The sequence below is a fragment of the Toxotes jaculatrix genome, chromosome 1 (genome assembly GCF_017976425.1).
Source record: "Toxotes jaculatrix isolate fToxJac2 chromosome 1, fToxJac2.pri, whole genome shotgun sequence".
Taxonomy (NCBI): domain Eukaryota; kingdom Metazoa; phylum Chordata; class Actinopteri; family Toxotidae; genus Toxotes; species Toxotes jaculatrix.
Genome location: NC_054394.1, coordinates 20,627,082 through 20,638,506, shown reverse-complemented (window position 1 = coordinate 20,638,506; position 11,425 = coordinate 20,627,082). Strand labels below are relative to the sequence as shown.

Below are 11,425 nucleotides of genomic sequence, written 5' to 3'. Positions count from 1 at the left end.
TCTGCTCAGTCTCTCCGAGGTAGATACCCGTATGGGACACAGACACACCCCCTTACCTCTCAAAAACACCCGTCTGCAGCGAGGACCATCACTAGCCTTTTCTTCTCCCAGCGCAGATGAAGGTGGGCTGATCGTCTTTGTGGTTCTTCTTTTACAAACAAGTATTGAATTACTTAATATTTTAAAGGTCAACGATCGATCGTACATCTATGAAATCCGTGCGGTATAGACTCAACAGATGTCTTATCATTACTGAAAATACTGAAAAGAAAAACACTGGACATATTTGTGAACTACAGGTTTTCTGGTTATATACACCTATGTCTTCACAGTAATCCACTCGCTTCTATCGTTTTTACATCTACATGGACTCCAAAGCATTATCACAACTGACAAATGACATGAAGCATCACCTTTAATAAAATTAAATTACATTCAGTCTGCCTTTCCATGAGAAAACAATTTTCCTGGCTGCACAAACAGAGCTGATTTCATGTTCACGGATTTCCCTAAAAGTGAGGAATTAGGTTTCCTCAGTACAAATGGTTCAACGGTTCAACTACATTATGTACATTAAGAGACCTCATTAATGGAAGCATGTGTACAGTATGTCAGTTCCATATGTGCTCAGTTAGTCTTTGCACACTGTGGAGGATACTAACATTGCTCTAAGTATTGCTTAAGCATCAGTATTTTGCTCAATTTGATTATCAATAAAAATTTTAAATGCATGCAATGGCATCATTAAGAAAAAACAATGAGGAGCACTTTTGAGTGTCTGTCACAAAGAAAAGAAATTGATTTAATAGGCCATAAGAAGAGTCCTTGGCATTTGTAATGTATTCCCATTCCTGTAAACGAAAAAAAAAATCTTCCATATAAGAGTCCCAAAATTACGTTAGAAAGGCAGAATGCCAAATTAGTCTCTTTGATAAACATCTCAGGTGCAGTTTGTTTATATGAAGCAACAGCAACCTGTAAAGAAAAGTAGCAAAAACAAAACACAGTCTGACCTTGAAGTTCAGATGTGAGTCAACAGGGCTCATTTAGACCACTCTGTGACAAACCGAGGCAGTTATCAAATAACAAAACTCAACAGTCAATGTACAGTATATCATCTCTACTGTCTTAGAACCACTAGCAAATCAAGAGCAGCTCAGGACAATGCCATGATTTTTTTTCTTTGTATTATGTTACGTTATTCAGAATTAATTCATTAGTTGAAATGTCTGTTCAGTCCATGACACTGAGGATGCACCCTATAAATTCATAAACATACTGATGTTCAAACTATTTTGTGAAGAGAGACCTTGGTTGTAGAAGAAGGTCCGAATATTTTTAATGAGTTACAGCTGTACGAGTTCTCATTCAAAGAATGTCAATGGCTTGATGTCTTTTCCCATAATCCACAGCCCGATCTCCCTGCATGTCCCGATCATCGTCATCTGGAAAAAAGAAAGCAACACAAACATTAGAGGTTAAGTAACAGACAATACACTTAATGAAGTGCTGTAAACAGACTCTATCATCACTTAACATAAAATATATATTTTTGAATATAGTGACTGCATAAGAATTATCTTAACTATGCCAATGACATCAGCCCAATCACATCAGTGGCTTCGTTCCAATATGTGACAGTGTACAGCCAGAATCTAAACGGTTGCTTACTGTCCAGTAAGAAAGGATCAGAATTTATGTTTTTTCCATTGCTTTAGATATACTTCTGCATAACTGGATTTAAAATGAAGCAATGACTCCAGGTTAAAGTGCTGAAGTTCAGCTTTAGGGGTGTTTGAGGGTGTTCACATCCAGCTTGTGTGAACAGCCCTTTTTGTACACAGTTCCCCTCATTTAACAACAATGTATTAACCTGGAAAAAAACTGAGCAGATATGTGTAATTTTGTGAGGCTGGTCATTATAAGTACAAGACACAGATAAGCAAAAATGACAAATCATAGCCATACTCTAATCACCAGGCAAACATGACTCAAATAGTTTTTGTGGGGTTTTTTTAAGATGGATGAAAACAGAAATAGTTTTCTCCAAATGCAGCGTTACAATCAAATTCTAATCTAATTCTAAATTCTAATCTAAAGATAATCAGAAATTTGTGGCAGGAAACAATCACAGTAAAGAAAAAAGAAAACATGGGCATGCATTTCAATATTTCAAGGAGAACACAGACACATTCACGAACACAGTGAGCTATATTTATCTACTGGTCTAGATGTGGGTCAGATGTTTGGTGGGTACAGACAGGTGGTATAGCTAAAAAGAAGCACAGGCAGGAGTGAAAATACTAGATGGCAACTGAATTACTCTCACAGAACCGTAAGTTCCTGGGTCACATTTTCCCTATACAGGAGAAAACTGGGTACCAAGATTGTTTCTGTGCCTATACAATAAAAAATGCATAACAAAATTAATTTACTGCATAAATAGCAGTTCTGCTTCGACCCTGAAGGTGTTCGTCATAATTCTTAAATATCTACTCTTTATAATCAATTCAAGAACCAAACTCAGGGTACTGTGAGCTACTCCAACTGTTGGGACAAATGCAGGGGGCAGCAGCAGGACAGGGGTGGAGGGAAGAACAAGGGAGGAATGGTGGATACACATCTGAACAGGCAGTCCAGTCCCCCGGCCTGGCTCACCTTGAACGTCTTCCTCCCCACCATCACCATCCTCTTCCTCATTGTAGGCCAGCTCGGCCTGCTTGTCGGCCTCATACTCACCCACGTTCCCATCATCCCCATTGTAGTCCGCTAGCTTAGAGCCGTGTTGCGGATCTACTGGGGACTCGTTCTCATCAAAGAACCGGCCTGCAGGAGGCAGAGAAGGGCCTCATCAGGAAGGGAGGGAAGCGGATGCAGTTGAAGGGAGACAGGGAGGAATGGGTGAAATACTGCATAATGAATGCATGAAGTAATAAGTGATCGCGTGAAGAGTATGATGAAAGATAGGGAAGATGAGATGAATGGATACACGGTGGTAGATTTTAAATAGAAGACAAGTGTTTCTGAAGAGTTAAGGAAACTTAATCATGGACTTGAAAGCAGAGAGCCAGTGGAAACAAAGGGGGTTCCCTTGTAATGAGGTAGTGTTGACAGTCTGGAAAGCACTGAGCACTAACTGAGCAACCAATTTAATCATCTGTACAATGCAATCTTTCGATCAAATACAATAGCCCTGAAGTAAATCCTATCATATATTCACCTTTTGTTGATACTGTGAGAATCGTTGATTCAACTCAGGGGCTATTTTTACACTTAAAGTTCTGTTTTACTGATTTGCATTATATACAAAAATAGTTTCAAACATGTTGTGCACCTCTGTTAATACAGTGTATGTGAGGGGGACAGATTATTACAAACACTTCAGTTGAATGAAGCCTCAGGTACAGAGGCCTGTTTGGAATGGCCATTTTAACTTTAAATGCTGGAAGAGAGTAACAGCTGTTCTATATGCAATAAACCAAAAGCTGATATGTATTAAAATATATTTTTAAAAAAACAAGAATGCTCTTTTTACTGGATATTGTGTGATATGAACAAGTCAAAGTGGAACAATGATATATTTTCTAACTAATAATCTCCGGTATTGTTCAGTCTTTTAATATTTAATATTGCTGTAATATTAAACAGTGGGCATTTCATTATTATAGGTGGCCAGAATAGAGACAAATGCACAAACTGAACAAGCACCAAAAGGGCAATTCAAAATGACTTGATCAGATTTTTCTAAAATTGCCAATAAGTAAAAACTGATCATAAAATATGTACGAATAAATTTCACTCAAATTGTATCTTTACTGCCTATCCATAATCTATAATGGCTGCCCAGCATCTATCACACAAGCATCTGAGGCAGTTTATGTTCCTATGTAGCCCCACACAGATTTGAGATGGCACTGTTGATCGTGACAGGACTGGGTGGGACTTGAGAGGCACTGAGCCAGGCAGTATCTTCAGGCTGCTCGTGTCTGGTAAGTACCAGACACTGCCAAAAACAAGACATCTGGTGGGTGTTGGGTGTTAATTCCCCATAATAGGATGCAAGTATAAAGACATCAGAGGCAGAAGATTAGAAGAAAAACAAAATGAAGACGTGAACTGAATACAATGAGTTTTTTAAAGCAGCAGGGCTGCAGAGAGTGAGATGGATGTGTAAGGGAGATGAAAGAACAGAACATTTGAAAACAGGGAGAAAATGCAGCAGAGCAGAAGCCAGGCAGCAGGAAAGGATCATCTGGGAGCCAGGTGTGTGTCATTTGTCTCCTCTCCTCTGAGCCCCCTCTCTACTCCTTGACAGTGTTCCTTACCCATATTCAGTCAAGGCTTACATTCACACTGATACTCAGACAGAAATTCTAACTTTCGTGGAAATGTATTATGTAGAAGCAGGGGTGTAAACCAGTTAGCAATGGGCAAAATTCACACAGCTGGCACAACACCAAATTGTGTTTCACTCTCTGCGCTGACACACATCACAGAGAGCTTGGAGGCAGCAGCTAAGCACAAAGGCAGAGCTAACAAACTGTGATTTTACTTCTTTTTAATGTGTACTGTTATTTTCTCCATCCCGTCAGAAACAATCAACATTCAATGAATTAATAAAGCAAATGTACTCCTTCCAACCACTACCTCACTTGCCAATTACAGTATTCCCTTTTTCAGAGTGTGATGTAGGAACTCACTTTGGCGGTGGTGTACTGGCTCTGCTGGGTCTTTGGCGTGGTGAGGCTGGATGGGGTTGGGCACCTGGGCAGGGTTGGGAGGCAGAGGAATCCCCTTCAAGTGTTCGCTGTCACCCTTGACATTATCTGGAGCTGTCAATAGCAAAGAGACTTAGGTGCTGTTATATGTACGACATAAATAATATATAAAAAGGCCCAAAGCATTTTTTGTTATACCTCAGTAAAGTGGAAGAAAATGCAGACTCTGCTATGTCTAAATCTCCTGAGGTACAACATTACGACTTCACAGTCAAAGGCAAATTAATGCCTTTTAAACATTACAAATTATTATCTCTTATTCACAAACCACACTGTGGTAAACCTACTACATTTGTGTTCTTTAATGCAGCACCTGACGTTTTGAAAGATGTTACACATGACTGAGAAAGCTCATTAAAAATGTAGAAAAAAGATAACAGAAGCCTGAGAACAAATGATTCTATGCCTAAAGGCTCAAAACACAGACTATTATAATTAATAACAATTATAGGGATGTGGTGCATACTGTACCTCGAAGCTGCCTTTGCTGTTCTCCCAGCTCGTCTGCCTTGATACCTGCCTTGTTGTCTTCTTCAAACACTATCGGTTTGTCTGCCTGTTTGATGATGCCTGGGGGTGCAACCACTGCTGCTCGCCCGTCCACTCTATCCTGCTGCAGTCTGGGCTGGTCCAGGGACAGACCCTGGCCCCCAGGGCCATCAGCTGCCCCAACCCCAGGTCCTGCACCAGCTCCCACAACCACATCAGGGGCTTCATCATGCTTCTGAGTGATGGCTGGTTTCTTCAAGGCTGTAAATAAATGGAGTGGCAAAGTGAGAAGGCCTGTTTTACTTGCCATAAAGACAGGAACAGAGTAGTGATTTGGAGCCACAACCCCAGAAAAGCTCCTTCTTTTTAAATCATCACATTCAGTGACATACAAGGGTCCCTGACACAGCTCTAAGCACAGTAGTAATTGATTGTGAGTCACATCTATAATCCATTGGTCAGTTATTTTCCTCTGGTGTTGGTAGAGGCTGAGTTCGCTTCTCTCACCCATGGCTGTTTGTAATCCTCTCAACAAGTCGAAAGTTCAAAATCATTAGGCAGCAGAACCGCATGTCTATATTTAAAATCTAATTGGTCTTTACAGTGGCATTGAGATTGTTGTTTAACTTGACTTTGCTCTGCCCATACTGCCTTTGGATTTGTCAACCTAACAAAAATGTTCTTGAAAGTTTAGGTCCACTGCTTACCAAATTGAACGTCATCGATTTTTCCCACCTCACTGTCTTCAATACCAGGCATGCCAGCATCACTGCCAGGTTTACCCATCTCTTCTGTAACAGAGCAAAGGGAATGTGACTTAATGGATAGGTTGACATTAAAATAGTCTGACAAGTTCCTAGTTACACAGCTACATAAACAGGAACATACACGGGAAACTAACAGAGGGGGATTACCATACAAATGAAATTTATGCAAGATTTATATCCAGTATTTGGTGCATGTGTATTTTCTCATGTCAATCAAATACTGTATTTACTGTGTAAGCATAAAGAAACAGAAGGAAGAACAGGCAGGACAGTATAAGCCTTGGCTGACTCTATCACATCCACTGTACCTTTTAAATCTGTGCTGTCATGCTGGTGAGTGGCCACTGTGTGGCGCTCTCCAACCATCTCCACACCAGGTCCTCCATCTGCATGTCTGCTTGCCACTGCACCCTTTTGACTGTCCATTACACTCTGAAGAATGATCGAAAATGAATCACACAAAGAAGCATATGAAAAATGGGAGAAAGGAAGACAGTGTAGTGAAGAGGGGAACTTTAACATGAATAGAGACACAGGGGAGAATTTAGCTGCTACTATGACCACGTGTGTTTAAAATCTGAGAGTAGTGAATAAATGCAGTGCTGAAAAAATACATTTTGTACCAGAGGACATGGGGCACCTCAGCCACAGCCTTTCACCATTCACTAAAGAGACAAGAGAATGATCATCATTGTGTCTGTCAGGATTTTAGCAATACTAACCTGTCTTAGCTTTAATGCTTCATCCTCCAGGGTCTTTTTTGATTCTTCATACTCGTCTTTCAGTTGTGCAATCTGACGTCCACACTGTAAACTAATTGACACATATTCCTCCTAAGTTCCACCCACATTATCTTGGATTTTTTTTAACACTATAAAATTGACTTGCAAATAAAAAAAAAAAAAAATACATAAAAAAAACACCTAACATAAGTGAAATATCAGAGATTAGGTCAGACAAAGAAAAAAAGGGATAAAGATAACCAGTGTCTTAATATCACCTTCATAGTCAACAATCAACTGAAAAACCAATAACTGTCATTATAATGGTTCATTTAAGAAGCAGAAATTCAAACACTGAGAAGTGACTCAGACACCCTGTCACAGCTCTGTGAAGAGGGAAAATCCCCAGGGACAGTCATTAGTACTGACAAGAAGTAGTAAAGATTTAACGTACCTCTCGTACTCCAGTTTTCTCTCCAAAGTGGTGCTATTTTTCTTCACTTCTCTTAGCTGCTCCTCCTGTTTCATGAACTCCTGCTTCAACTCCTTTAGCTGCTCTGTTTACCGCAACACAAACACGTACCCACACACACACACAAACATATTATAATGCAATAATATGGAGATGTTTAGTTCTTGTCTGTTAAATACACTACATTTAACTACCCGAGAAGAGAGAGACCTTCTATGATTACAAATTCTCTATTGAGAGTTTCTGCTCTCAATAGAGGTGTCTGAGAGTGCTCTCTGCTGGCGAAGGCTGAAGTCCTACCTTTCAGCCTCTGGATTTCTGTCATTTGGGCTGTGACATCACCCTGCAGCTTCATCTGTACAGAAGAGAGAAAAACAAGGGTCAGGAATCAAGAGGGAGAGCTTCACAAATATTAACTCTTCTACTCTTGAACGGTTTCAGTAATCAGAGAGATGACTAAACAGTTCGACAGGTTCTCTAAATAGAAAACTGCATCACCACTGACACCAGGAATTCTGCAGGGAACAGGTTTGTCTTGTTTACTTGTGTAAGGATGCTCAACGGCACAAATAAGTGTCACCCAGTGTGACATTTTAGTTAGTTACTGCTAGAAGTTAAGCCAATGGCGGATCACTGATATCATGCTGAGAAATGTTTTAGGATTCATAAAGGTGATTGAGAAATTATCCCACAGAAGGAGTTTGAGAGATTTCTATGAATATACTTGTTTCTTTTCCCAAAAACTGGTGGTTAATGGCTTTCCCCTGCAACCTGTTGAAACTGGCTCTACAGACAACAACCTGGCAAGTCTTTTTAAAGACTATGAAGAACTATAAGCTTGCATGATTCATTCTTGCACCTAATTGGTTCAAGACTATATATACTGTACTGTCTGGAAACCATTTAAGACTCAACTGTCACTATTTTCTCTGCATTGCAGGCCTCTCACTGTATGCACTTCTGTTGAAACAGGGTTGGGCTGTTGACAAAAAGAAAGGACTGGAACAACTGCTATTCCACACCAACCTTCATCTTGATTATGGAAACAAGGAGCCGGATACTGGAATTACAACCAAGACATCAGGGAGCTTAGAGTCTTCTTTATTTCACACTTTACCATCCATACTTGCCTAAAAAAATTTTAATCTCTATGTTTTTCTACATTTTTCTCAACGACAAACAATTTAGCTGCCGAGAGGGATTTTAGTGTCAAAATGATTAATACACACATGGAAAAAAATACAATAAATATCTAGGTTTGTACAAGATTAGAAAGTGCTAGCATAGCAAGCAACTAAACAGCAGGCAAAATGTTACAGGGTTTGTTTTGCTATGATTTGATTTGGTCGCAGAATGTGGGATTTAGCTCACAGCTCATGAGACGTCATATCTAATGTGTTCCAGTTTAGTTATACTGGCTGGACGCTAGAGACCATCAGTCGTTTAACAATGACACTAAGTTAACCAAATTTATGCCTGTCCATGAGAAATAAGCGAGTCAGACTGGATGCAAATTGCATGTCTAAATGTCTGCCAGGGCAGCTGGACATGCACCAATCAATGTTCAGAGGGTGCTGTGACACAAAAGACAGTGAATTGCTGGCTGGGCCACTGCACAGGACAAAAGGTGGGAACAGCCTTGTGGGGCATACAGACGGGCCACTCACACTGAATACATAAGGTCCCAAAGATATGTAAAAATGTACTAAAAAAATTAATCGATAAAATATCAATATAGCATAAGAAAGATGAGCTACTTTTGCTCTTATTTGCAGATGCAATCATATCTTTGTGTGGATGAATTAGGTGCTGGCCATGAGTTGCAGAGTTGCATATATCTTCTGCCACTCGGTACCATGGACTACTCAAAACAAACCATTGCCTTCCTCATAATGAATCTATTAGCTTTCTTCTTTAAAGTAGATAAATGAGTTAAAACCCTCAATTTATCATGAGTTACCCATGTTTTCGAAGCACAGGCCCCATTTGATATACAGTAGGGAGATTACAACAATATAATGACGATACCGTGATGAGACTTGACATGATGTAATGATTTAGTTACTGTAATATTTGATGTAATGGAAACATTGTCTTTTCCTAACTGCATTACAGTTACGTGATACTTATCTAAAAGTTCCTGACTAGCTTAGTGACATGAACAATGAACCTCCTTTCCCATCATATCCCAAAACCTATTTTGCTGAGAACATGTCCCCCACCCCTAGATTAAATATTGTATGAGAGTATCACGGATTTCCTGTGGGGCTCACTAAGTTAAACTGAGGACCTTTAAAAACATTTTAATACCACATAGAATGAAATTTAAAAAATGTTTTTAAAAAAATATTATTTCTCATAGTTTTCATGCACTTAGTAAGTAACTGTACTTACCAAGAACTTTTTTTTTTTTTGAGAAAACTGAAATTGGTGTTTTTGAGACCTGCAGATAGCCTGCGTTAGCAGTCACACTCAAAATACAGACACACAATTGAATCAAAAAACTATTATGATAGACTTCGTTACAGTATCTTCGCCTGGGAACGGTCATGTCAAATAGCTTATCCCAGTCTGTGAACACTTCGGTTACATGCTTCTACGTGTATTTCAGTAAACACTGTACTAATGACATTAAACTCCACTATATTCAGGGTGGATATAGTGGATACATCGCCTTTTTTTTTTTTACCTTTTCATCAGTGCACTTTTTGATGACCGCCTCTCGGGCCTGCAGCTTGCTCTCCAGGACGTTGTAGTCCCCATCCTTCTGGTCGATCTGCTTCCTGTGCGTGTCCACCTGCACCATCAGCTCCGAGTTCCGCTTCTCCAGCCGGCTCCGTGCCGCGTCCGTGCGCTTCACCTGCGTCTGTACCTCCGCCAGCTCATCCAGCAAGCGGCCGTGCTTGTTGGACACTGTCCAGTAGTTGAAAGACAGTATGGCAATGATCACCATCAGGAAGATGAGGATGAAGGACGGGAGGCGGCCTCCCCGCCGGTTTGCACCAAACCCGACCATGTCCACAACAAAAGTAAAGCGTTACTTGGTGTTGTTACCGCAGCTTACAGAGCTCAGTGAGAGTATTCTCCCGGTGTAAAACACATCCGTCTACGTGACATGCCGTGTATATGCGGCAACCGCTCCGAAATGCAAACCCTACGCGGATTAACAGTCATGAATGTTCAAGACTTTTCACATTTCTACTGATCTTTACTCCCCTGCCTCCTTCCGCACACAAGGCATCGTCTCTGCAGTTCGTCCTGTGTCAGTAGATGAAATAAGCCCGCAGGGACGTGGCCTAGCTCAGCTGGCAACGTTAAACACAGCAGACGAGACTAGACGTGGACAGCCACACGGCTCCGTGGCACCGAGGAGTGCAAATACAAATCACACAGCTAGCTATATAACGCTGGCCTTCAGCTACCTCTCTTCTTTCAGTGGCGCCCTGTGGGTCCTGCAGGACACTGTTTATACTGACGCTTGGAGACCATTTAATCACAGAACACCTGTAAAAAGAACAAGACCAGTGATGATTTTCGATTCCGACCTGATGTAAATGTTAGCTCCCACTAACGTTAATATGTCCAGCTAACCACTTCTCACTAGCTAGCGACGGTAGATGCGAGAACACAATCAGCTACTGTCAGACAAAAAAAGTGTCGTCTCTTCTTGCGTAGGACAGGTGTAATCCCTGTGATATAACTAACCAAATACTAAAAAACACTAAGGTGCAGGTTATGTATCATAATCTCCACGAACCACCGCACACCAGACGTGCTTTCTGCGCTGGGTGAAGCTAGCTGCAAGCAGTCTGCGCCATCTCCGCTACCGAAGCTAAACTAGATTTCAAAATAAAAGTACAAATTTAGCTTTTAGCAGCACAAAGGCAACATGGCTTTGGTTTCTTGTTTCTAACTTTGGTTGACCTCTGTGAGCCATTAGACTTAAGGTCCACACTTATGCCTTAAATGATGGACGAAAGTATCAGCCTCACAGTGAAAGAAATAAAACCTTATGGAAACATAACAACGTTGAAATAGCGAGTAGTGCCCATAGACAGGAAGGACATGCCTGACTGGAAGAATACTTTACAATTATAATGAAATAAGGTTTCAGATTTAATTATTCATTCATATTCTGGATATTAAGCAAGTGTTCCGCGTTAGTCTTGAGATCAAAGGCCTATATATGAGTTATTA

General features: G+C 40.5%; 1 protein-coding gene across 5 annotated transcripts; it reads right to left on the bottom strand.

Moving 5' to 3' along the window:
• Window positions 1-390: 390 nt before the first annotated feature.
• Window positions 391-11,035, bottom strand: golm2 (golgi membrane protein 2). Of its 5 annotated transcripts, none has more exons than XM_041038359.1 (10): window positions 9,918-11,035; window positions 7,529-7,583; window positions 7,211-7,313; window positions 6,757-6,847; window positions 6,343-6,466; window positions 5,975-6,055; window positions 5,250-5,528; window positions 4,701-4,832; window positions 2,659-2,826; window positions 391-1,445 (listed from the first exon to the last, which is right to left on the bottom strand). In XM_041038359.1, the coding sequence occupies exons 1-10, from the start codon at window positions 10,242-10,244 to the stop codon at window positions 1,369-1,371; spliced, it is 1,437 nt and encodes a 478-aa protein (XP_040894293.1). In that variant the 5' UTR covers window positions 10,245-11,035; the 3' UTR covers window positions 391-1,368. The 5 variants fall into 5 exon arrangements, with proteins under 5 accessions (XP_040894293.1, XP_040894285.1, XP_040894303.1 ...); XM_041038351.1 differs by having other exon boundaries at window positions 5,975-6,058; window positions 9,918-11,034; XM_041038369.1 differs by having other exon boundaries at window positions 2,740-2,826; window positions 5,975-6,058; window positions 9,918-11,034.
• Window positions 11,036-11,425: the final 390 nt, after the last annotated feature.

Coding starts and splice junctions, on each gene's coding strand:
- golm2 (XM_041038351.1), bottom strand. CDS start 10,244: ATGGTCGGGTTTGGTGCAAACCGGCGGGGAGGCCGCCTCCCGTCCTTC. Junction 7,314..7,528: donor AGAAATCCAGAGGCTGAAAG/GTAGGACTTCAG, acceptor TGCGGTAAACAG/AGCAGCTAAAGGAGTTGAAG. Junction 6,848..7,210: donor AGAAAACTGGAGTACGAGAG/GTACGTTAAATC, acceptor TGTGTCAATTAG/TTTACAGTGTGGACGTCAGA.